The sequence below is a fragment of the Aquarana catesbeiana genome, linkage group LG06 (genome assembly GCF_042186555.1).
Source record: "Aquarana catesbeiana isolate 2022-GZ linkage group LG06, ASM4218655v1, whole genome shotgun sequence".
In the NCBI taxonomy this organism is placed as follows: domain Eukaryota; kingdom Metazoa; phylum Chordata; class Amphibia; order Anura; family Ranidae; genus Aquarana; species Aquarana catesbeiana.
Genome location: NC_133329.1, coordinates 73,322,464 through 73,348,424, shown reverse-complemented (window position 1 = coordinate 73,348,424; position 25,961 = coordinate 73,322,464). Strand labels below are relative to the sequence as shown.

Genomic DNA, 25,961 nt, shown 5'->3' with positions numbered 1-25,961 from the left:
AGAATTACTTAGAACCCCCAAACATTATATATATATATATTTTTTTTTTACAGACACCCTAGAGAATAAAATGGCGGCCGTTGCAATACTTTATGTCACACCGTATTTGCACAGCGTCCTCACAAGCACAACTTTTTTGGGAAAAATAAACTAATTTTTTTTCATTAAAAAATAAGACAACAGTAAAGTTAGCCCAACTTTTTTTTTATTGTGAAAAATAATGTTACGCCAAGTAAATTGATACCCAACATGCCATGCTTCAAGATTGCGCCCGCTCATGGAATGGCAACAAACTTTGACCCTTAGAAATCTCCATGGGCTACGTTTAAAAATCTCTACAGGTTTTGAGTTACAGAGGAGTTCTAGTGCTAGAATTATTGCTCTCGCTCTAATGATTGTGGCGATACCTCACATGTGTGGTTTGATCGCCGTTTTTATACGACGGGGCGCTTTATTTATTTATTTTTTTCTTACACTGTCTTTGTAAACATCCCTTGTAATAGAAAAAAAGGATGACAGGACCTCTTAATGTGAGATCTGGGGACAAAAACACCTCGGATCTCATATTTACACAAAAATGCACCGATAAAAGTGATCTTGCGGCGTACCCGCAACTTAGACCACTTTTATCCAAAAGCCAACCGCTTGCTGAAGAAGAGGATACTGGGGTTACGGTAGCTAGCTGCTGCCATAACAATGTTATTCCTCTTCAAACAGCCGACGTATAATGACGGTGGGCGGTCGGCAAGTGGTTAAAGTGACTAAACCAACAACAGTAAAATCAGTCTGTATATGCAGTAAATGCATGCTTGTTATACTCACTTTGGAGCCTAAGGGGATAATCCGCCATTGTGTAAAAAGGCTGTTTGATTCTGTATTTTTAGCGCCGCTTTGCTGTCGTTTTAGCGGCACTATTTGGGGTTAAATCCGCCCACAAAATGCCGCTGCAGTGGCGCTTTGCCGGCGGTTTGGCAGCGTTGCCCATTGATTTCAATAGGCAGGAGCGGTGGAAGAGAGGTGTATTCACCGCTCCTACAGCGCTGCAAAGAAGCTGCTGGCAGGACTTTTTGTGACACCCTGCCAGCGCAGCGCCCCAGTGTGAAAGCACTCGGGCTTTCACACTGGGATTGCAGCTGAGGCTTTTTTCAGGCACTTTACAAGCGCCTGAAAAACGCCTCCAGTGTGAAAGGGGTCTTAAGCTTAACTTTAAAATCCTTTGGGGGGATTTGTGCTAGGAGGGGAATTTTGGTGGGGAGAGGATTTGGGTTAGGATGGGGGATTTGTGCTAGTAGGGGTGATCTTGGTGAGGGGAGAATTTGTGTTAGGAGGGGAAGTTTGGGAGGGGGATTTGTGCTGGGGGGGTTGAGTGGAGGAATATTTGTGCTAGAAAGGGGGATTTGGGAGAGTATTTTGTGCTAGGAGGGGGAAATTTTATTTAATATTTAAACGTAGTGACAAGAAAATTCAGGAATTCAAAGGAGCACATTTTTCCCCCTGTCCCCTTCCTGATTGGCTGGGCGGAGAATCAGAAAGACAATAGCGAATATTAATTTGCTATTGTTACACAACTGGGTGGGCTCAGGGCGCACTTTTTCCCCTGCCTCCATGATAACCTCATTAGAAGCTAAATAGCAGTTTAGAAAGCAATGAAAGGCAGTAGGACACTACTTAGTTCATCATTCTGCTGGTTGATCGGGTCACACGCACCCCCGCACTTTCCCCCCTGCACCCGTATGGACAGGCCGCCACTGGTCTGGTGCTCCTTACATTGTTACATGATATTTTATGGCACCCAGAGTTTATTGGTAAGTGCATCTAAAGCTGTCTGGCGATAATAATAATCGCATGTAAAATCTGACAGGTTGGTTGATCGATTGATCAGCTTGGGTACATTCAGCCTGCCCAAAACTGGTTTGAATCTCAGCTGGTCCCCACTGCACCGGCAGAGATTTGAACCGTCTATGGCCGGCTTTACTCAACCTGCTTCAAGCTGTTTTTGCATTACCATTGACATGCACCCCCGGCTGGTCACCAGCTCCGCACTTACCCCATCTAGGTCACGGGCAGTGGCTTTACCCTGTGTCTCCTCCTCTGCTTCACGGCGGGTTCACCTGCATCTCCTTCCTCCTCTGCGGCCAATAGGATTGCCTCTCCTCTCGGCAAATCGGGTGACAGGTCTCAGGATCCGCTTCCTGATTGGCCGGGAGGAGAATCAGGAAGACAATAGCGAATATTAATTTGCTATTGTTACACAACTGGGTGGGCCCCAAGTGCAGTGCTCTGCTCCCCGAGCCCACCCTTTTTTGAAGCCAAGCCAATTAGAGCCTCAGGCTCTAATCATGTGCTTCTAAAAAACCCCCCACTGGAATGTACTTGTACTGTCCTCCCTAATGTTGTAAAGCGCTGCGTAAATTGTTGGCGCTATATAAATCCTGTATAATAATAATGAATGCGTCCGGTGTCCCACATGTAGATTAGGGGGTGGATTTGGGGGGGGGGGTGTGGCGCCCCTGCGCCCCGTATGGACGGGTCGCTACTGGTCTGGTGCTCGTTCCATTGTTGCATGATATTTTCTGGCACCCGGAGTTTATTGGTAAGTGCATCTAAAGATGGCTGGTGATAGTAATAATTGTATGTAAAATCTGACAGGTTGGTTGATCGATCGATCAGCTTGGGTACATTCAGCCTGTCCAAACATGGTTTAAATCTCATCCAGTCCCCGCTGCACCGGCGGAGATTTGAACCGTCTATGGCCGGCTTTACTCAACCTGCTTCAAGCTGTTTTTGCATTACCATTGACTTGTATGGGGGAGAAGCAGGTCTGATACCAACAAAAGCCAAGCGACACAAGCCCTTAGCTACCCATAGTCTACCTTCATATACAGAACAGTTACACATTTCTGGCTGTTTTGAGGCACCTTCTATAGTAAGAGGTCCTGTGCTCTTCTCCACTGGTTCCTTCAAATATAGATGCTCCACCCTGCAGATAAACTCTTCTCCCTCATCTGCGATGGATGGCTTAAATTGTATACATGCTTTGTATGTGAATGTGTTATCCTTCTGCTTCTCTGGTGTGAGATCTGAGATATTGTACCCATCATTCTGGGACAGAGGGAATTTGTGTTCACTGTCCTTCTTCTTCTTTAGCCATTTCACACTCAGGACTTTGGGAAATACATTGGACACCTCACACTTCAGCGTTGCTGTATTTCCATAGAAAAGATTGGGAACTGGAATATCACATACCTCTGGCTTCCAGGGAAAGTCTGTGTGCAACAGGAAAAATATATAAATGATTATCAATATCATTACCAGACAAACAAATTGTGGAACCAGCAGGTAAAATTGATCAGTGAATTGCTAGCACTGTAATATTGCTTCTCTCATTTCTAACTCTGTGTATATTTTGGTGGCAATCATGTGACCTTGGTTTTTAAACCTATGATAAGCATTACAAGGAACCTGGAGACAGCGTGTTTTGTTTTTTATTATTAAAAGTTTTCAAATGTAGAAAAAGATTTACGTTGTAAAAGCTCATCATATATTTAAAAAAGAAAATGTAATTATGTTGTAACAGTTTGTACATCACTTTAACCACTTGAGGTCCGGGCCATAGCCGAATGACGGCTACAGCGCAGACCTCAATCTCCGGGAGGCCGTCATGGGACGTCCTCCCCTGTGCACGTGCACCGCGCGCACCCTGCAGGGCGCGCGGCGTGCGCGCTGTGATCACCGAGTCACGGAGACTCGGATGATCACAGATCCGAGTAAGGGGCCGGTCCCGGCCCCCTACCATGTGATCAGCTGTCAGCCAATGACAGCTGATCACATGATGTAAACAAAAACTCTGTGATCGGTTTCGTTTTCTCCTCACGCTGAGAGCGTGAGGAGGAAAAAAAAGCCAATCACAGGCTTATGTGAAAGGGACATCGGTCCCGAAGAGGAAGGAGGCACAGATGCCTCATCTGTGCCTCCAAGTGCCATTTGTCATTGACACCTGCCAGTGCCCACAGTGCCCACAAGTGCCACCAACAATGCCCACAAGTGCCACTAACAATGCCCACAAGTGCCACCAAAAATGCCCACAAGTGCCACCTAGCAGTGCTGCCATCAATCAGTGCCCAATCAGTGCCCAACACTGCCACCCATCAGTGCCCATCACCACCACTCATCAGTGCCCATCACTGCCACCTATCGGTGCCCATCACTGCCACCATCAGCGTACATCAACGAAGGAGAAAAATTACCTGTTTGCAAAAATTTATAACAAAATATAAAAAAATATATATTTTTTAAAAAAAATTCTGTCTTTTTCAATTTTTTTAACAAAAAATAAAAAGCGCAGAGGTGACCAAATACCACCAAAAGAAAGCTATTTGTGGGAAAAAAATTATAAAAATTTCATTTGGGTACAGTGTTGTATGACCGTGCAATTGTCATTCAAAGTGCGACAGCGCTAAAAGCTGAAAATTGGTCTGAACAGGAGGAGGGTTTAAGTGCCCAGTAAGCAAGTGGTTAAAGGAGTTTGATGGTTACGGCATACACTTTCATTTTATAACATCAGCATTGGAATAATACAGACATATTAGATTACTTGAAAAATCTCCTCCTTTCATGTTGTGACAGGGTTGCCAATCCTCATTAAATTTATGGACAGTTTGTAAAAAATGTTTACAACTGTCTGTAAATATGAAGGGCTGATAATCTGTCATGCTGGGTTGACTTTTTAAATATAAACCAGGCAAATGACTTGTTATGGGTATTGTCAGTTTTTCCATATCATGTTGATAGTGTTTACATATATATGAATTGTCTTAGTTTTTAATAGGAGCTGTGTTATTTTTCAGGTTCTCAGTAAAATAAGTGCACTGTCAGTAATTGTTTCATGGTTTCTCAGTAAAAAATGCTGTGGAGGTTGGTAACACTTTGTTGTGACTGTCTATCTGCTGGGTATCTCTGACCACAACTTCCTGGATTCCCTGCATGCTTTGCAGCTTCTCCTCCATTTTTAATGTCTACATGTCCCATGGTACCTTGCTGTCTGCAAGCAGTGATCCCTGTACTGACTTCGCCTCCTGAAACTCCTCCCCCCCAGTACCTCTGTAGATCAGAAGGCGGGCTCTGTGAAATGTGTGACACAGCATTGCCTACTCACAGGTCATATTGAATATGTGTCACAGAATTCCAGAAATTAAATGTGTGGCTGATCTTTAGAAAGTTGAAAACGTCCATATACACAATCCTATACCCACAGTTCATCCAGAGAAAGGCAAAAAAACCCAATAAAGCATGATCCAATTAGCTCCAGTGGGGGGAAAAATCATTCCTGATCCCCCAACAGGCAATCAGATATTCTCTTCAGGGGGATTCAGACTAATAGGTGTAGGCTAGAAATAATTTAAATAAAATGTGGAAATGATTATATGATTTCACATTTTGAGTATAGATATGATTTATAACAGTTGCAGGCTGCTGCTGTCAATGTGCCTCTCTGCATGGTGACAGTTGAGCTGGCAGGCTTGTATTGTAAACAAACTCATGTGATCTGTGTGATTGGATATCATGATGATCACATTAGGAACCAATCAGAGTGGTTTCTGATTGTTTGTGTAAAATTAGCAGTGACAGTGCAGTCTCTAAACTAGTGCAAGCTCCAAGTTACAAAATGAAAGGTAGATGAAAGTTCCCTCATTGGGGATTGTAGGGGGGGATTAGGTAAAGTGAGTCTAGCTTTAAAGCACTTGCTAACCAGCCGCCGTCATTATACTGCGGCCGATGTGTCCACCATAATGTCCCAGTCATGATAAAAATCGCAGATCGCCACCATTACTAGTAAAAAAATAAATAAACAATAAAAATGCCATAAATCTATCCCCTATTTTGTAGACGCTATAACTTTTCCGCAAACCAATATAAATCAATATACCAATCGATTGCTTTTTGCAATTTTTATTACTAAAATTATGTAGAAGAATACATATCGGCCTAAACTGAGGAAAAAATTCGCTTTTTTTTAAAAAAAATTGGGGCTATTACAGCAAAAAAGGACAAAATATTGTGTTTTTTCAAAATTGTTGCTCTTTTTTTGTTTATAGCGCAAAAAATAAAAAAAAAAAGAGACCACATGATCAAATACCACAAAAAGAAAGCTCTATTTGTGGGAAAAAAAAGGACGTCAATTTTGCTTGGTACAGCGTGGCACGACTGCACAATTGTCAGTTAAAGTGACGCAGTGCTGTATCGCAAAAAATGGCCTGGTCATTGAGCAGCCAATTCTTCCGGGGCTGAAGTGGTTAAAGTGTTACTAAACCCACAACAGTAAAATCAGTCTGTTTATGCAGCAAATCATGCTTGTTATACTCACTGTGGAACATATGCTCCGCATTGTGTAAAAAGGCTGTTTGATCCTGTCTTCTCTGACCCTCCCCTTTTTCCACTGTCCCCTGATAATTTCCTGATAACACAGAGCCTATGGAGTCAGACTGCACATGCTCAGTTTGGTGTGTATTGCTAGAGAGGCTTTTTTTTTTTTTTCTTGGATTTTCTTGGATTTCTTGGAGAGTGATGTGATGCTATATACTGCTGATGAGAAAAGGTATTTAGCAGTTTATATTTACTAAAATCATTGCATTTCCATGTTCTGTGTACTGTAGGAGAACAGATATAGTGACTGCAGGCTCCTGGGTTTAGTAACACTTTAAGTGTAGTGAAACAAAAATAGAAAAACACATTACTTACAGATAGTAGGATTGGCCCTTGTTCTTCTGGCTCCTACATTACCTGAGATCCTTATCCTCCGGCCCCCTCTTCCCCTGCCCCATAATCTTCTGACACAGAGGGGTTAATAGAGCTCACAGATCTGTAAGACACACTCAGCAAAAGTGCCAACTATGTCCACTGTTTTCTACCTACCTCCACCACTATGGAAGCTGTACTATAGATTCCTTTCACTGAACTGTCCCATTGCCTGCAATGGCAAAGAACAGCAGTTCCCGAATACTAAATGTACACTAACTGATATGTCAGATATCCCTAAAGGTTTTGCCATAGCAAGGTCAATGACTGAATAATCCTAAAGCTTCTCACATGATTGCATAATTATTCACTAACACAATCCCGGTTCATTTCTATTTAGTAAATTCTGGATCTGATCATTCTTGGTACCTTTATCCAGCACAGACATCTCTCTGCTCTCCCAGTCCTCCATGGAGTCGTGTTTCCAGGACACCCTCACCACAGAGTCTGGAAGACTGAAGAAGTTCCCAGGAAGTTTATATTCACTGTTAATTGTGTATGTTCTGTCATCGTTTTGAGATATTTTGCCACAATCTGAAGTCTCCTTGTCATTCCATTTGATCTGGATATTTCTAGGGTAAAATTTTTCGATATCCAGGGAGCACAAAACCTCTTCAGAATCAGTCAAAGACAGTTTTATAGGACCGGACACTGTGGGCTTTGCTGAAAGAAAAAGAGCAAGAAATGATCACAATCACAGTGCAGTATAATCACTTTTCTAATTGTCTTCCTAAAACTTGATACATATGGGCAGTGTGACAGCAGGCAGGTAAAATCACCTGGTTGCATCCAGGATGGAAAGTATGTATGCCCTAGATTCAGGCTTTATGCCGACTTATACCACTAGGGGGAGTGCTGGGAGTCCTGCAGGAGAAGAGTTAAAGAGGAGTTCCACCCAGGGGGCCGTCAAAAAAAAAAAAAAATTAAAAGTCAGCAGCTACAAATACTGCAGCTGCTGACTTTTAACTGGACACTCACCTGTCCCTGGGTCCAGCGATGCGGGGGATTGAGGCCTCGCTCGTCCCCCCCCTCCGCTCGTCGGCGCCGGCATTTCAAATGTGGGCGCCGGGCTGTGGCTTCACAGCCTGGCACCCACTGCACATGCGCAAGCGGCGCCGCGCGCCGTGATTGGCCGCTCAATCACCTGAGACCTGTAATGGGTCCCAGATGATTGACAGGAGGGAGGGAGCAGAGCAGAGCCCTTCCTGTGCCTGGGGGGAAGTGATGTCACCAGCCCAGGCAAAGGAACAGGCAGACTACGAGGGACCCCCTAGCAACAGGCATTTAGAGGTAAGTGAAAAAAAAAAATATCCAAATGTTTTTTTGTTTTAGATTTTTTTCCAGGTATTTTTGTTTTTTGGGTGGAACCCCACTTTAATGAGCCCAGCTGAAGTAAGTGGGCTCATTAAGACCTATACAAAAAACCCCAGAATGCTTAGGGAGATGCTCCATCCTGGAACCAGTTCTGTGTGTTTAGACTGGGGAGTGTGGCATCTGTCCTGTGTGGTGAGGTAACGCCTGTGTGGCAAACTTCTAAAAGAGAGATAGGGACTGGAGCAGCACAAGGCTGCACCCAATTGTTAGATAGGGAATCTATGTGTGTAGTAAGCGGTCAAGCTGACCAGGATTTCTTTTCATGTTTCTTTTTGTTTTGCTGTTATTTTTCAATGCATATAGTCTAAATAAACCGCACCTTTGTTTTTGTTTCACCTACAACACTGTCTGCTGTGCCTGATTTTGTGTGGTGAACCCATCCAGGGGGTCACACACACCCGCTGCCGAGCTAACCCCCTCACAGTTGGTGGAGAAGCAGGGGCAGAAGCAGGGGCAGTTTTTTTTAAGGCCAGCATGGAGGAGATACTGAGACAGCTGGCTCTAGCAAATGCAAATCAGCAGCAGACAAATGAGGGTTTGCAAAAGAGTCTTGCAGCTCAACAACAGAGCCTCGCAGCTCAGCAGCAAGCTCACCAGCAGAGTATGGAAGCTCAGCAGAAAGCTCACCAGCAGAGTCTGGAAGCTCAGCAACAAGCCCAGCAGCAATCTGAGGCCCACTTCATAGACCTGTTAAAAATGCAAGAACAGAGACTCCAACAACAAATGGAGACATATTAATGCAGCAACGTCCGCAGACCAGTGAGGCAAGTGGTTCCACTAATACTGCATCCTTTGGTGTGAGCCGTTTACTGACAAAAATGACTGGAGAGGATGATCCGTAGGTGTTTTTGACCACATTTGAAAGGACTGCTGAAAGGGAAAAGTGGCCTAAGGAGCAGTGGGCTGGACTTGTGGCCCCAATGTTAATGGGGGAATCGCAGAAAGCCTATTATGACCTAGAGCCGGACCAAGCAAAAGACTATGTGGTGCTAAAAACGGAAATATTGGCACGGCTGGGTGTCACCCTGGCCGTCCGGGCTCAGCGTGTACATAACTGGACTTTCCGGCTTGAAAAACCCCCCAGGTCTCAAATGTATGATCTCATTCACCTGAGCAGGAAGTGGCTGCAGCCAGAGACTTTGACCGCACCAAACATTGTGGAACGTGTTGTTATGGATCGTTTCCTGAGAGCTCTTCCTACTGCCATCCAAAAGTGGGTAAGCCATGGAGACCCAGAAACTGCAGATAAGCTTGTGGATCTGGTTGAGAGCAGTGTTGCCAACCGTCAGTATTTTTACTAGCAGCCAGTAAAAAATGGGCGCTTTTCTCCTGCCAGTAAATGCCAGTAAGAGGAAAAGGTTGCCAGTAAAAAATATGGCTGTGGTGCTTGGCTCGGAACTGGGCATGCGCAGCTCAGGTCCAGAGCTGGACAAGACCATCCAAGTGCCTGCTACAGTGTGTTCAGGCGGTACCGGCGGGGGGGGGGTCTGGCGGAGATGGTGCCTGAGCATGTTGTGTGATGTCATGGTGCAAGGGACATGAGCGGAGCGGCCAGAGCCTCGTGTGCGGGTCTGTGGGACAGGAGAAAGACAAGCCAGGAGCGGGATGGTCAGTGCTGTTTGGACTGGATGGACTGGAGGGGACTGAGAGGACAACCTGGCATGGTGAGAGACTGTCACTGTTACTCAGGAGGGGACGTGTCAGTGATCTGTGCTGCTGCACACTGCTGTCAGTGTCACTGAGAGTCCATTTCATGTGCGTGTCGCCCATTCTAATTTCCTGCCCCTGAGTAACTTACTTACTATATTGAGAATAAAATAAGAAATATGCTTTTGCCTTAATATCTACCTTAAATCACATTGCTAATTGCATATTGTACTTATTTGTAGCCTAAATACTAAAATTTGCACTTACAACTGTAATTTTGTAACTTTTGGAAATGCCAGTAGAAACTTGGCTGTGCCAGTAAATTTTGGGTGTCGTGTCAGTAAATTTCAATCTGGTAGGTTGGCAACACTGGTTGAGAGGTACTTGGCTACAGAGAACCTGACTACCTCTTCCAGGGACTCACGGACTTTCAACCCCAAGACCAGACCATCCCCAGTGGCGGGTAAGATGACTCCAAGGGGTGAGGGTGGAGAGAGTGAGAGGGTGGAGGTTCAACCTAATGTCTGGCGGGAGCAGCCCCGGAAGCCCAGGCTGCAAAAGGCAGCGAAAAAGATTATTTGCTACCGCTGCCGGCAAGAGGGACATATTGCAGCCAATTGCCCAGTTGTGGATGAACCTATGCAATGTGACTTTATAAGGGACAGACGTCAGTCACTGTCTGCGACAGTTGCATGCACTGCTATTCGGGGACCTGAGAAACATTTATGTAAAATTTGTATTAATGGTAAAAATGTTGATGTGTTGCTGGATTCAGGTAGCCTGGTGACATTGATAAAAGCTGAATTAGTTACTACAGAGGTCTCTGGGAATAACAAGGTGGCTGTTATTTGTGTGCATGGGGACACCCGAGAGTATCCTTTAACTTCAGTGTTTTTTGAGACCCACAAAGGTAACCTCTCTCATCAGGTGGGGTTAGTGTCTCACTTACCACATGATGCCATTGTGGGAAGGGATTTTCCAAAGTTCTGGGAACTCTGGGATTGTCCTGAGCTCCCCACTGGTGCCCCTATAGACCAGGAAGATGATGACCAGAGTTCCTCTGAGAGTGGTGAGGACTCTCCAGAATTTCCCTTGTCGGTATTGGCGGGGGAAACTTGAGAAACTGGGGAGGAGCCAACATCCTCAGATGAAAACATGCCGTCTGTGGAGTTTTCGGATCTCGAGGTTCACAGGGAAAATTTTGCCACAGAACAGTTAAAAGACCTCACCCTAATCAAGGCACGGGAAAATGTGGTGAAAATAGATGGCGAGTTAGTGAACCCAGAAAAGACTTGCACTTACCCGTACTTCACTGTGGAAAGGGACCTGCTGTATCGAGTGGCTCAAAGGGCAGAAGAAACCATTGAGCAACTTGTGGTGCCCAAACCTTACAGGAAGTTGGTGTTAGAATTGGCCCATGGGCACATTCTTGGAGGTCATCTGGGGATGGAGAAAACCAGAGAGAGTGTATTGCAGAGATTCTATTGGCCTGGGGTCATGAAGGAAACAGAAAATTATTGTTCCTCCTGCCCTGTGTGTCAGAAGTTGGCACCTATGCCACATTTCCGTAACCCGCTGGTACCTCTTCCTATCATTGAGGTCCCCTTTGAGAGGATCACAACGGATTTGGTAGGTCCGATAATGAAGTCCGCTAGGGGGCATCAGTACATTTTGGCTATATTGGACTATGCCACCCGTTATCCGGAAGCGATTCCTCTTTGAAATATCTCGGCCAAAACCATAGCCAAAGAGCTATCTCTTGTTTTTAGCCGCGTGGGTATTTGTAAGGAACTGCTTACAGACCAGGGTACACCTTTTATGTCCCAGGTTATGAAAGAACTATGCAAGTTGTTCAAAGTGACACAATTACATACGTCTCGGTATCACCCCCAAACAGATGGGTTGGTTGAAAGATTCAACAAAACCCTAAAACAAATGTTAAAGAAGGTGGTGTATAGAGATGGAAAGAATTGGGGCTGTCTAATACCCTATTTGATGTATGCCATTAGGGAGGTACCCCAATCCTCTACGGGTTTCTCACCCTTCGAGAAACTCTATGGGAGACACCCAAGAGGACTGCTGGATATCGCCAAGGAAACTTGGGAAAATGAGAGTTCTCCCCACAGGGGTGTGATTGAGCATGTCGCCCTGATGCAAGATAGAATTGCACAGATAATGCCAATCGTAAAGAAACATTTGGCCGGTCATCTGGTCCCCACTGCACCGGCGGAGATTTGAACCGTCTATGGCCGGCTTTACTCAACCTGCTTCAAGCTGTTTTTGCATTACCATTGACTTGTATGGGGGAGAAGCAGGTCTGATACCAACAAAAGCCAAGCGACACAAGCCCTTAGCTACCCATAGTCCACCCTCATATACAGAACAGTTACACATTTCTGGCTGTTTTGAGGCACCTTCTATAGTAAGAGGTCCTGTGCTCTTCTCCACTGGTTCCTTCAAATATGGATGCTCCACCCTGCAGATAAACTCTTCTCCCTCATCTGTGATGGATGGCTTAAATTTTATACATGCTTTGTATGTGAATGTGTTATCCTTCTGCTTCTCTGGTGTGAGTTCTGAGATATTGTACCCATCATTCTGGGACAGAGGGAATTTGTGTTCACTGTCCTTCTTCTTCTTTAGCCATTTCACACTCAGGACTTTGGGAAATACATTGGACACCTCACACTTCAGTGTTGCTGTATTTCTATTGAAAAGATTGGGAACTGGAATATCACATACCTCTGGCTTCCAGGGAAAGTCTGTGTGCAACAGGAAAGAAAAAATATATATGATTATCAATATCATTACCAGACAAACAAATTGTGGAACCAGCAGGTAAAATTGATCAGTGAATTGCTAGCACTGTAATATTGCTTCTCTCATTTCTAACTCTGTGTATATTTTAGTGGCAATCATGTGACCTTGGTTTTTAAACCTATGATAAGCATTACAAGGAACCTGGAGACAGCGTTTTTTGTTTTTTTATTATTAAAAGTTTTCAAATGTCGAAAAAGATTTACATTGTAAAAGCTCATCATATATTTAAAAAAGAAAATGTAATTATTTTGTAACAGTTTGTACATCACTTTAACCACTTCCCTACCCGCCCATAGTCATATGACGTCCTGGGATGGGATCTCCCATCCTGGGTGGGCGTCATATGACGTCCTGGGACTCCCGGCCGCCTAGGGGGCACGCGCGCGCCGGCCGCGTTCCTCGGGACCCGGTGCATGTGCCCGGCCGCGATGTCCGCCGGGCACCCGCGATTGCCCGTTAACCGGGCCGGCATGTGGATCTGTGTGTGTAAACACACAGATCCACAGCCTGTCAGCTCTGAGGAGAGCGATCTGTGTTCCCAGAACGGAGGAACACTGATCGGTCTCCTCCCCTTGAGCGTCCCCTCCCCCTTCAGTTAGTAATCACTCCCTAGGAAACACATTAACCCCTCCCCGCCCCCTAGTGGTTAACCCCTTCACTGCCTGTCACATTTACACAGTAATCAATGCAATTGTATAGCATTGATCGCGGTATAAATGTGAACGGTCCCAAAAATATTTCAAAAGTGTCCGATGTGTCCGCCATAATGTCGCAGTCACGAAAAAAAATCGCGATCGCCGTTAAAAAAATAAATACATTTTTTTTTTTAAAAATGCCATAAATCTATCCCCTATTTTGTAGACGCTATAACTTTTGTGCAAACCAATCAATATACGCTTATTGCGATTTTTTTTTACCAAAAATATGTAGAAGAATACGTATCGGCCGAAACTGAGGAAAAAATTTGTTTTTTAAAAAAAAAATTGGGATATTTATTATAGCAAAAAGTAAAAAATAGTGTTTTTTTCAAAATTGTCGCTCTTTTTTTGTTTATAGCGCAAAAAATAAAAACCGCAGAGGCGATCAAATACCACCAAAAGAAAGCTCTATTTGTGGTGAAAAAAGGACGTCAATTTTTTTTGGGTACAACGTCGCACGATCGCGCAATTGACGTTCAAAGTGCGACAGCGCTGAAAACTAAAATTTGGCCTGGGAAGGAAGGGGGTGAAATTGCCCTGTATTGAACTGGTTAAAGGAGTTTGATGGTTACGGCATACACTTTCATATTCTAACATCAGTATTGGAATAATACAGACATATTAGATTACTTGAAAAATCTCCTTTCATGTTGTGACAGGGTTGCCAATTGTCATTAAATTTATGGACAGTTTGTAAAAAATGTTTACAACTGTCTGTAAATATCAAGGGCTGATAATCTGTCATACCGGGTTGACTTTTTAAATATAAACCAGGTAAATGACTTGTTATGGGTATTAAAAAAAGGAAAGAAAGGAGAGCGCACTGACCTAGTGCATTACCACTAATAGCATTTATTTAAGAAAGTTAAAACAGCAAATGGATACTCACAAACGAGCGTAAAAGTCAGGCATGAACAATAGCTGCAGGTGAGCAGTAGCAAACATCAAACAACAGGGACGGACATCAGGTGGATGAGGCAATGGCTGACGCGTTTCGGGGGAGAACTCCTTTCTTCAGAGCCTAATCGGGTTGTGACTGCTCACTAGTGAGGGCTCCTCTATATATGTGTGTGCGTGTAACTATGCATCCCAATCACCACCAGCACCAGCCCACAGAGGCCACACCCACTCACACAGGAATCACAGCCCCCTTTGGGTGGTGGGGCCCTCCCTAGTGTCACTCAGTCGCCATAGTGACCCAGGGTGATTTTCTACCGAATTCCCCACATATCGATGGCTATACTGTACCCAAATCAATAGTAGGGTTAATGACTGACCATATCCTAGTATGTAAAAATAAAAATAAACTGCATAGGCTGACAAACGGAGGTGGTCGGGCAGGAGTATTACCATGGCCATGGTGTGCAAGTGTAAACTCCATAGGCTGACAAACGGAGGTGGTCTGACAGGAGTACTATCTGTATCACCTCTACAGTTGCCGTGTGTTGGGGGGGTGCTGTGGGGATAGCAAATACCTGTTCAGATGTCGGGGGCCTTCAGTCGCCATCTGTCGCCAGTGGAACGCATGCCGCTTCGATGTCCAGGAAGTGCGGGTGCGTTTACGCTCCACCGGCGAATACCGGCTGGCCCAGACGTCACTTCCGCTCGCGCGTGCGCAACAGACGCGGCCCAGAAGTGCGGGTGGATATGCGGTCCACCCGCTACCTCCAACAGCCGCAACCTCAACACTCGCAAAGAGCAGTGGGAGTGTGGATGCGCACGCATCCACAATGGACTGGCACCTCAGGACAATGTATATTACATGCAAGTCGCCCCCCTGAATTGACCCAGTGTAAACATAATAAAAAAGATAGATAAATAAACTGGATCGAAAAGGGGGGGGGGGCCAAAGTGGGAAGGCTAATACTGGAAGGTGGCAGGGACGCACAGAAACCATAAAGCACAACAGACAGAGGAAACCAACCTCGTAGAAGTTGTCATTAGAAAGTCCCCAGATATGAAATAGGTGGTGCAACATGAAGGAATCATTGTAGTCCATACAAAAGTATTGGACCACATAGTGGATCATGAATCTTGGAGCAAAAACCATTTCAGGGAGTGTGCATATGTATACACATACATATATATATACACACATACACACCCTCCCAGAAGGACATGCACACAAGGAAACCTGGTCTACATACATATATAAAAAAACTGAATCCACAGAACTGCACATACATGAAGTCCCGTACATACATCTGGAGGTATAGAACTAGATGCATAAAATCATAAAAAATCTATATCAGTGTCAAAGAATTAAAAATTCAAATTAAATTAAAATTTAAAAATTATTTTAAAATTCAAAATAGAAATTGGAATAAGAATTGAATAAAAAAAAATTATATATAATGATTCTCATTAATAAATTATATCAGTAAAAAATCATTGTCAATGGGAATGTAAACACAACACATGTGCACAAGTATGCGCACACATGTTGACCCATTGTACGTGTTCATAACTACAAAAAAAAATAATATTTTTTATATAATAAGGGAATTGGGACAAAGACAAACCAGAGATCAACTGCTAGGTGATGAGGAGTCAAACCAGATCACCCCACCCAGTAGCAATCCCTGGAGTGTCCTCCAATCTAAAACCGATATCTAAAAGCCATGGTGAAAAGTAGGGCACCTAAAATAGGTGCTACAATAACATCTGGAGACTTTCTAATGCCATGTACCCGCTGAATTCTGGTAAGTAGCAAGGGATATAAAATAAACCCAATGAAAATACACATATACTGTTGCAAATACACATGAACAAATCATACATAAAAAAACGTCTACACTGAACATGCTCAAAGACTATCTATGTCCTAGCAGGAGGACCCCAGCCAAGCAGGTGGGGACCCTCCTAATCTAACTATAGGTGCTCAATGGCTTCCATGGCCATAAATGGTATATGTGGGAAAATCACCTGGTTCATTCTGGTTCTCATTGATCTAGAGGTCCGGCCGATGTACAGAAGGCCACATGGACAAAAGAGACCATGAACCACATATGCGGTGCCGCAGTTGATAAATTGTTTGATCTTGTGGATCTTGCTATCAACTCCTACTACATCTTTCTTTCTGTGACACATGTGGATGCAATTTCCGCAATTTCCCACATCTATAACTGCCTTTTTGGTCAAAAATTGTTGTCCAAGGGCTATTAAGTCCTCTATTTTTGATCTTTTTCACCCTGCTTGGGGCAATTAGGCTCCTCAGATCTTTGGGCCTCCTGAAAACCAGATTAGGGTGTGAAGGAAGGCTTGTCTTTAGAATTGGATCCGATTCTAGAATCCTCCAATTCTTTTTTTAAAGGGGTTCTCCCCCGAAACGCATCAGTCCATTGCCTCATCCACCTGATGTCCGGTCCCGGTTTGATGTTTGCTACTGCTCACCTGCAGCTATTGTTCATGCCTGACTTTTAAGCTTGTTTGTGAGTATCCATTTGCTGTTTTAACTTTCTTAAATAAATGCTATCAGTGGTAATGCACTAGGTCGGTGCGCCCTCCTTTCTTTCCTTTTTTATAGTCCATGAATACCCATTATTCTGAGGGAGGCGGCAAGACAGCAGATACCACTGAAGCATTTGGTCCTACCACACATTAAAGAACTAGCTACCTGAGCGCAGGAGAGATTTTTTAGTTTTGTTATGGGTATTGTCAGTTTTTCCATATCATGTTGATACTGTTTAAATATATATGAATTGTCTTAGTTTTTAATAGGAGCTGTGTTATTTTTCAGGTTCTCAGTAAAATAAGTGCACTGTCAGTAATTGTTTCATGTTTTCTCAGTAAAAAATGCTGTGGAGGTTGGTAACACTTTGTTGTGACTGTCTATCTGCTGGGTATCTCTTACCACAACTTCCTGGATTCCCTGCATGCTTTGCAGCTTCTCCTCCATTTTTAATGTCTACATGTCCCATGGTACCTTGCTGTCTGCAAGCAGTGATCCCTGCACTGACTCCGCCTCCTAAATCTCCTCCCCCCAGTACCTCTGTAGATCAGAAGGCGGGCTCTGTGAAATGTGTGACACAGCATTGCCTACTCACAGGTCATATTGAATATGTGTCACAGAATTCAAGAAAGTCAATGTGTGGCTGATCTTTAGAAAGTTGAAAAGGTCCATATACACAATCCTATACCCACAGTTCATCCAGAGAAAGGCAAAAAACCCAAATAAAGCATGATCCAATTAGCTCCAGTGGGGGGAAAAATCATTCCTGATCCCCCAACAGGCAATCAGATATTCTCTTCAGGGTGATTCAGACTAATAGGTGTAGGCTAGAAATAATTTAAATAAAATGTGGAAATGATTATATGATTTTGCATTTTGAGTATAGATATGATTTATAACAGTTGCAGGCTGCTGTTGTCAATGTGCCTCTCTGCATGGTGACAGTTGAGCTGGCAGGCTTGTATTGTAAACAAACTCATGTGATCTGTGTGATTGGATATCATGATGATCACATTAGGAACCAATCAGAGTGGTTTCTGATTGTTTGTGTAAAATTAGCAGTGACAGTGCAGTCTCTAAACTAGTGCAAGCTCCAAGTTACAAAATGAAAGGTAGATGAAAGTTCCCTCATTGGGGATTGTAGGGGGGGATTAGGTAAAGTGAGTCTAGCTTTAAAGCTCTTGCCAACCAGCTGCCGTCATTATACTGCGGCCGATGTGTCCACCATAATGTCGCAGTCACGATAAAAATCGCAGATCGCCACCTTTACTAGTAAAAAAAAAAAATAATAATAAAAATGCCATAAATCTATCCCCTATTTTGTAGATGCTATAACTTTTCCGCAAACCAATATAAATCAATATACCAATCGATTGCTTTTTGCAATTTTTATTACTAAAATTATGTAGAAGAATACATATCGGCTTAAACTGAGGAAAAAATTAGCTTTTTAAAAAAAAAAATTGGGGCTATTACAGCAAAAAAGGACAAAATATTGTGTTTTTTCAAAATTGTTGCTCTTTTTTGTTTATAGCGCAAAAAATAAAAACCACAGAGATGATCAAATACCACAAAAAGAAAGCTCTATTTGTGGGAAAAAAAAGGACGTCAATTTTGCTTGGTACAGCGTGGCACGACTGCACAATTGTCAGTTAAAGTGACGCAGTGCTGTATCGCAAAAAATGGCCTGGTCATTGAGCAGCCAATTCTTGCGGGGCTGAAGTGGTTAAAGTGTTGCTAAACCCACAACAGTAAAATCAGTCTGTCTATGCAGCAAATCATGCTTGTTATACTCACTGTGGAACATAAGAGGTTAAGCCTCCGCATTGTGTAAAAAGGCTGTTTGATCCTGTCTTCTCTGACCCTCCCCTTTTTCCACTGTCCCCTGATAATTTCCTGATAACACAGAGCCTATGGAGTCAGACTGCACATGCTCAGTTTGGTGTGTATTGCTAGAGAGGCTTTTTTTTTTTTTTTTCTTGGGAGAGTGATGTGATGCTATATACTGCTGATGAGAAAAGGTATTTAGCAGTTTATATTTACAAAAATAATTGCATTTCCATGTTCTGTGTACTGTAGGAGACCAGATATAGTGAATGCAGGGTCCGGGGTTTAGTAACACTTTAAGTGAAGTGAAACAAAAATAGAAAAACACATTACTTACAGATAGTAGGATTGGCCCTTGTTCTTCTGGCTCCTACATTACCTGAGATCCTTATCCTCAGGCCCCTCTACCCCCGCCCCATAATCTTCTGAAGCAGAGGGGTTAATAGAGCTGACAGACCTGTAAGACACACTCAGCAAAAGTGCCAACTATGTCCACTCTTTTCTACCTACATCCACCACCATGGAAGCTGTACTATAGCTTCCTTTCACTGAACTGTCCCATTGCCTGCAATGGCAAAGAACAGCAGTTCCCGAATACTTAAAGTATACTAACTGATATGTCAGATATCCCTAATGGTTTTGCCACAGCAAGGTCAATGACTGAATAATCCTAAAGCTTCTCACATGATTGCATAATTATTCACTAACACAATCCGGTTCATTTCTATTTAGTAAATTCTGGATCTGATCATTCTTGGTACCTTTATCCAGCACAGACATCTCTCTGCTCTCCCAGTCCTCCATGGAGTCGTGTTTCCAGGACACCCTCACCACAGAGTCTGGATGACTGAAGAAGCTCCCAGGAAGTTTATATTCACTGTTAATTGTGTATGTTCTGTCATCGTTTTGAGATATTTTGCCACAATCTGAAGTCTCCTTGTCATTCCATTTGATCTGGATATTTCTAGGGTAAAATTTTTCTATATCCAGGGAGCACAAAACCTCCTCAGAATCAGTCAAAGACAGTTTTATAGGACCGGACACTGTGGGCTTTGCTGAAAGAAAAAGAGCAAGAAATGATCACAATCACAGTGCAGTATAACCACTTTTCTAATTGTCTTCCTAAAACTTGATACATATGGGCAGTGTGACAGCAGGCAGGTAAAATCACCTGGTTGCATCCAGGATGGAAAGTATGTATGCCCTAGATTCAGGCTTTATGCCGACTTATACCACTAGGGGGAGTGCTGGGAGTCCTGCAGGAGAAGAGTTAAAGAGGAGTTCCACCCAGGGGGCCGTCAAAAAAAAATAAATTAAAAGTCAGCAGCTACAAATACTGCAGCTGCTGACTTTTAATTGGACACTCACTTGTCCCTGGGTCCAGCGATGCGGGGGATCGAGGCCCCGCTCGTCCCCCCCCTCCGCTCGTCGGCGCCGGCATTTCAACTGTGGGCGCCGGGCTGTGGCTTCACAGCCTGGCACCCACTGCGCATGCGTGAGCGGCGCCGCGCGCCGTGATTGGCCGCTCAATCACCTGAGACCTGTAATGGGTCCCAGATGATTGACAGGAGGGAGGGAGCAGAGCAGAGCCCTTCCTGTGCCTGGGGGGAAGTGATGTCACCAGCCCAGGCAAAGGAACAGGCAGACTACAAGGGACGCCCTAGCAACAGGCATTTAGAGGTAAGTGAAAAAAAAAAATATCCAAATGTTTTTTTGTTTTTTAGATTTTTTCCAGGTATTTTTGTTTTTTGGGTGGAACCCCACTTTAATGAGCCCAGCTGAAGTAAGTGGGCTCATTAAGACCTATACAAAAAACCCCAGAATGCTTAGGGAGATGCTCCATCCTGGAACCAGTTCTGTGTGTTTAGACTGGGGAGTGTGGCATCTGTCCTGTGTGGTGAGTTAACGCCTGTGTGGCAAACTTCTAAAAGAGAGATAGGGACTGGGGCAGCACAAGGCTGCACCCAATTGTTAGATAGGGAATCTACGTGTGTAGTAAGCGGTCAAGCTGACCAGGATTTCTTTTCATGTTTCTTTTTGTTTTGCTGTTATTTTTCAATGCATATAGTCTAAATAAACCGCACCTTTGTTTTTGTTTCACCTACAACACTGTCTGCTGTGCCTGATTTTGTGTGGTGAACCCATCCAGGGGGTCACACACACCCGCTGCCGAGCTAACCCCCTCACAGTTGGTGGAGAAGCAGGGGCAGTTTTTTTTTTAAGGCCAGCATGGAGGAGATACTGAGGCAGCTGGCTCTAGCAAATGCAAATCAGCAGCAGACAAATGAGGGTTTGCAAAAGAGTCTTGCAGCTCAACAACAGAGCTCAGCAGAAAGCTCACCTGCAGAGTCTGGAAGCTCAGCAACAAGTCCAGCAGCAATCTGAGGCCCGCTTCATAGACCTGTTAAAAATGCAAGAACAGAGACTCCAACAACAAATGGAGACATTAATGCAGCAACGTCCGCAGACCAGTGAGGCAAGTGGTTCCACTAATACTGCATCCTTTGGTGTGAGCCGTTTACTGACAAAAATGACTGGAGAGGATGATCTGTAGGTGTTTTTGACCACATTTGAAAGGACTGCTGAAAGGGAAAAGTGGCCTAAGGAGCAGTGGGCTGGACTTGTGGTCCCTCTGTTAACGGGGAGAATCGCAGAAAGCCTATTATGACCTAGAGCCGGACCAAGCAAAAGACTATGTGGTGCTAAAAACGGAAATATTGGCACGGCTGGGTGTCACCCTGGCCGTCCGGGCTCAGCGTGTACATAACTGGACTTTCCGGCTTGAAAAACCCCCCAGGTCTCAAATGTATGATCTCATTCACCTGAGCAGGAAGTGGCTGCAGCCAGAGACTTTGACCGCACCAAACATTGTGGAACGTGTTGTTATGGATCGTTTCCTGAGAGCTCTTCCTACTGCTATCCAAAAGTGGGTAAGCCATGGAGACCCAGAAACTGCAGATAAGCTTGTGGATCTGGTTGAGAGGTACTTGGCTACAGAGAACCTGACTACCTCTTCAAGGGACTCACGGACTTTCAACCCCAAGACCAGACCATCCCCAGTGGTGGGTAAGATGACTCCAAGGGGTGAGGGTGGAGAGAGTGAGAGGGTGGAGGTTCAACCTAATGTCTGGCGGGAGCAGCCCCGGAAGCCCAGGCTGCAAAAGGCAGCGAAAAAGATTATTTGCTACCGCTGCCGGCAAGAGGGACATATTGCAGCCAATTGCCCAGTTGTGGATGAACCTATGCAATGTGACTTTAAAAGGGACAGACGTCAGTCATTGTTTGCGACAGTTGCATGCACTGCTATTCGGGGACCTGAGAAACATTTATGTAAAATTTGTATTAATGGTAAAAATGTTGATGTGTTGCTGGATTCAGGTAGCCTGGTGACATTGATAAAAGCTGAATTAGTTACTACAGAGGTCTCTGGGAATAACAAGGTGGCTGTTATTTGTGTGCATGGGGACACCCGAGAGTATCCTTTAACTTCAGTGTTTTTTGAGACCCACAAAGGTAACCTCTCTCATCAGGTGGGGGTAGTGTCTCACTTACCACATGATGCCATTGTGGGAAGGGATTTTCCAAAGTTCTGGGAACTCTGGGATTGTCCTGAGCCCCCTACTGGTGCCCCTATAGACCAGGAAGATGATGACCAGAGTTCCTCTGAGAGTGGTGAGGACTCTCCAGAATTTCCCTTGTTGGTATTGGCGGGGGAAACTTGAGAAACTGGGGAGGAGCCAACATCCTCAGATGAAAACATGCCGTCTGTGGAGTTTTCGGATCTCGAGGTTCACAGGGAAAATTTTGCCACAGAACAGTTAAAAGACCTCACCCTAATCAAGGTACGGGAAAATGTGGTGAAAATAGATGGCGAGTTAGTGAACCCAGAAAAGACTTGCACTTACCCGTACTTCACTGTGGAAAGGGACCTGCTGTATCGAGTGGCTCAAAGGGCAGAAGAAACCATTGAGCAACTTGTGGTGCCCAAACCTTACAGGAAGTTGGTGTTAGAATTGGCCCATGGGCACATTCTTGGAGGTCATCTGGGGACGAAGAAAACCAGAGAGAGTGTATTGCAGAGATTCTATTGGCCTGGGGTCATGAAGGAAACAGAAAATTATTGTTCCTCCTGCCCTGTGTGTCAGAAGTTGGCACCTATGCCACATTTCCGTAACCCGCTGGTACCTCTTCCTATCATTGAGGTCCCCTTTGAGAGGATCGCAACGGATTTGGTAGGTCCGATAATGAAGTCCGCTAGGGGGCATCAGTACATTTTGGTTATATTGGACTATGCCACCCGTTATCCGGAAGCGATTCCTCTTTGAAATATCTCGGCCAAAACCATAGCCAAAGAGCTATCTCTTGTTTTTAGCCGCGTGGGTATTTGTAAGGAACTGCTTACAGACCAGGGTACACCTTTTATGTCCTGGGTTATGAAAGAACTATGCAAGTTGTTCAAAGTGACACAATTACGTACGTCTGTGTATCACCCCCAAACAGATGGGTTGGTTGAAAGATTCAACAAAACCCTAAAACAAATGTTAAAGAAGGTGGTGTATAGAGATGGAAAGAATTGGGGCTGTCTAATACCCTATTTGATGTATGCCATTAGGGAGGTACCCCAATCCTCTACGGGTTTCTCACCCTTCGAGAAACTCTATGGGAGACACCCAAGAGGACTGCTGGATATCGCCAAGGAAACTTGGGAAAATGAGAGTTCTCCCCACAGGGGTGTGATTGAGCATGTCGCCCTGATGCAAGATAGAATTGCACAGGTAATGCCAATCGTAAAGAAACATTTTGGCCGGTCATCCGGTCTCCACTGCACCGGCGGAGATTTGAACCGTCTATGGCCGGCTTTACTCAACCTGCTTCAAGCTGTTTTTGCATTACCATTGACTTGTATGGGGGAGAAGCAGGTCTGATACCAACAAAAGCCAAGCGACACAAGCCCTTAGCTACCCATAGTCCACCTTCATATACAGAACAGTTACACATTTCTGGCTGTTTTGAGGCACCTTCTATAGTAAGAGGTCCTGTGCTCTTCTCCACTGGTTCCTTCAAATATGGATGCTCCACCCTGCAGATAAACTCTTCTCCCTCATCTGCGATGGATGGCTTAAATTTTATACATGCTTTGTATGTGAATGTGTTATCCTTCTGCTTCTCTGGTGTGAGATCTGAGATATTGTACCCATCATTCTGGGACAGAGGGAATTTGTGTTCACTGTCCTTCTTCTTCTTTAGCCATTTCACACTCAGGACTTTGGGAAATACATTGGACACCTCACACTTCAGTGTTGCTGTATTTCCATTGAAAAGATTGGGAACTGGAATATCACATACCTCTGGCTTCCAGGGAAAGTCTGTGTGCAACAGGAAAAAAAAAATATATATGATTATCAATATCATTACCAGACAAACAAATTGTGGAACCAGAAGGTAAAATTGATCAGTGAATTGCTAGCACTGTAATATTGCTTTTCTCATTTCTAACTCTGTGTATATTTTAGTGGCAATCATGTGACCTTGGTTTTTAAACCTATGATAAGCATTACAAGGAACCTGGAGACAGCGTGTTTTGTTTTTTTATTATTAAAAATTTTCAAATGTAGAAAAAGATTTACATTGTAAAAGCTCATCATATATTTAAAAAAGAAAATGTAATTATTTTGTAACAGTTTGTACATCACTTTAAAGGAGTTTGATGGTTACGGCATACACTTTAATTTTCTAACATCAGCATTGGAATAATACAGGCATATTAGATTACTTGAAAAATCTCCTTTCATGTTGTGACAGGGTTGCCAATCGAAATTAAATTTATGGACAGTTTGTAAAAAATGTTTACAACTGTCTGTAAATATCAAGGGCTGATAATCTGTCATACTGGGTTGACTTTTTAAATATAAACCAGGTAAATGACTTGTTATGGGTATTAAAAAAAGGAAAGAAAGGAGGGCGCACCGACCTAGTGCATTACCACTAAAAGCATTTATTTAAGAAAGTTAAAACAGCAAATGGATACTCACAAACGAGCGTAAAAGTCAGGCATGAACAATAGCTGCAGGTGAGCAGTAGCAAACATCAAACAACCGGGACGTACATCAGGTGGATAAGGCAATGGCTGACGTGTTTCGGGGGAGAACCCCTTTCTTCAGAGCCTAAGCGGGTTGTGACTGTTTACTAGTGAGGGCTCCTCTATATATGTGTGTGCGTGTAACTATGCATCCCAATCACCACCAGCACCAGCCCACAGAGGCCACACCCACTCACACAGGAATCACAGCCCCCTTTGGGTGGTGGGGCCCTCCCTAGTGTCACTCAGTCGCCATAGTGACCCAGGGTGATTTTCTACCGAATTCCCCACATATCGATGGCTATACTGTACCCAAATCAATAGTAGGGTTAATGACTGACCATATCCTAGTATGTAAAAATAAAAATAAACTCCATAGGCTGACAAACGGAGGTGGTCTGACAGGAGTACTATCTGTATCACCTCTACAGTTGCCGTGTGTTGGGGGGGTGCTGTGGGGATAGCAAATACCTGTTCAGATGTCGGGGGCCTTCAGTCGCCATCTGTCGCCAGTGGAACGCACGCCGCTTCGATGTCCAGGAAGTGCGGGTGCGTTTACGCTCCACCGGCGAATACCGGCTGGCCCAGACGTCACTTCCGCTCACGCGTGCGCAACAGACGCGGCCCAGAAGTGCGGGTGGATATGCGTTCCACCCGCTACCTCCAACAGCCGCAACCTCAACGCTCGCAAAGAGTAGTGGGAGTGTGGATGCGCACGCATCCACAATGGACTGGCACCTCAGGACAATGTATATTACATGCAAGTCGCCCCCCTGAATTGACCCAGTGTAAACATAATAAAAAAGATAGATAAATAAACTGGATCGAAAAGGGGGGGGGGGAGGGAAAGGGAGGGGGGGCCAAAGTGGGAAGGCTAATACTGGAAGGTGGCAGGGACGCACAGAAACCATAAAGCACAACAGACAGAGGAAACCAACCTCGTAGAAGTTGTCATTAGAAAGTCCCCAGATATGAAATAGGTGGTGCAACATGATGGAATCATTGTAGTCCATACAAAAGTATTGGACCACATAGTGGATCATGAATCTTGGAGCAAAAACCATTTCAGGGAGTGTGCATATGTATACACATACATATATATACACACATACACACCCTCCCAGAAGGACATGCACACAAGGAAACCTGGTCTACATACATATATAAAAAATCTGAATCCACAGAACTGCACATACATGAAGTCCCGTACATACATCTGGAGGTATAGAACTAGATGCATAAAATCATAAAAAATCTATATCAGTGTCAA

The 25,961-nt window shown here is 44.2% G+C and overlaps 1 protein-coding gene across 1 annotated transcript in view; it reads right to left on the bottom strand.

Annotated features, from left to right (window-relative positions):
• LOC141147991 (uncharacterized) overlaps positions 1-24,024 on the bottom strand; it is a 58,367-nt gene extending 34,343 nt beyond the window's left edge. Inside the window, exons 1-5 of the mRNA XM_073635147.1 lie at positions 23,631-24,024; positions 19,374-19,667; positions 12,231-12,578; positions 7,165-7,458; positions 2,919-3,266 (exon numbers count right to left, since the gene is read on the bottom strand). Coding sequence (XP_073491248.1) covers positions 2,919-3,266; positions 7,165-7,458; positions 12,231-12,578; positions 19,374-19,667; positions 23,631-24,024 — 1,678 coding nt within the window. The remainder of the gene's footprint in view (positions 1-2,918; positions 3,267-7,164; positions 7,459-12,230; positions 12,579-19,373; positions 19,668-23,630) is intronic.
• Positions 24,025-25,961: the final 1,937 nt, after the last annotated feature.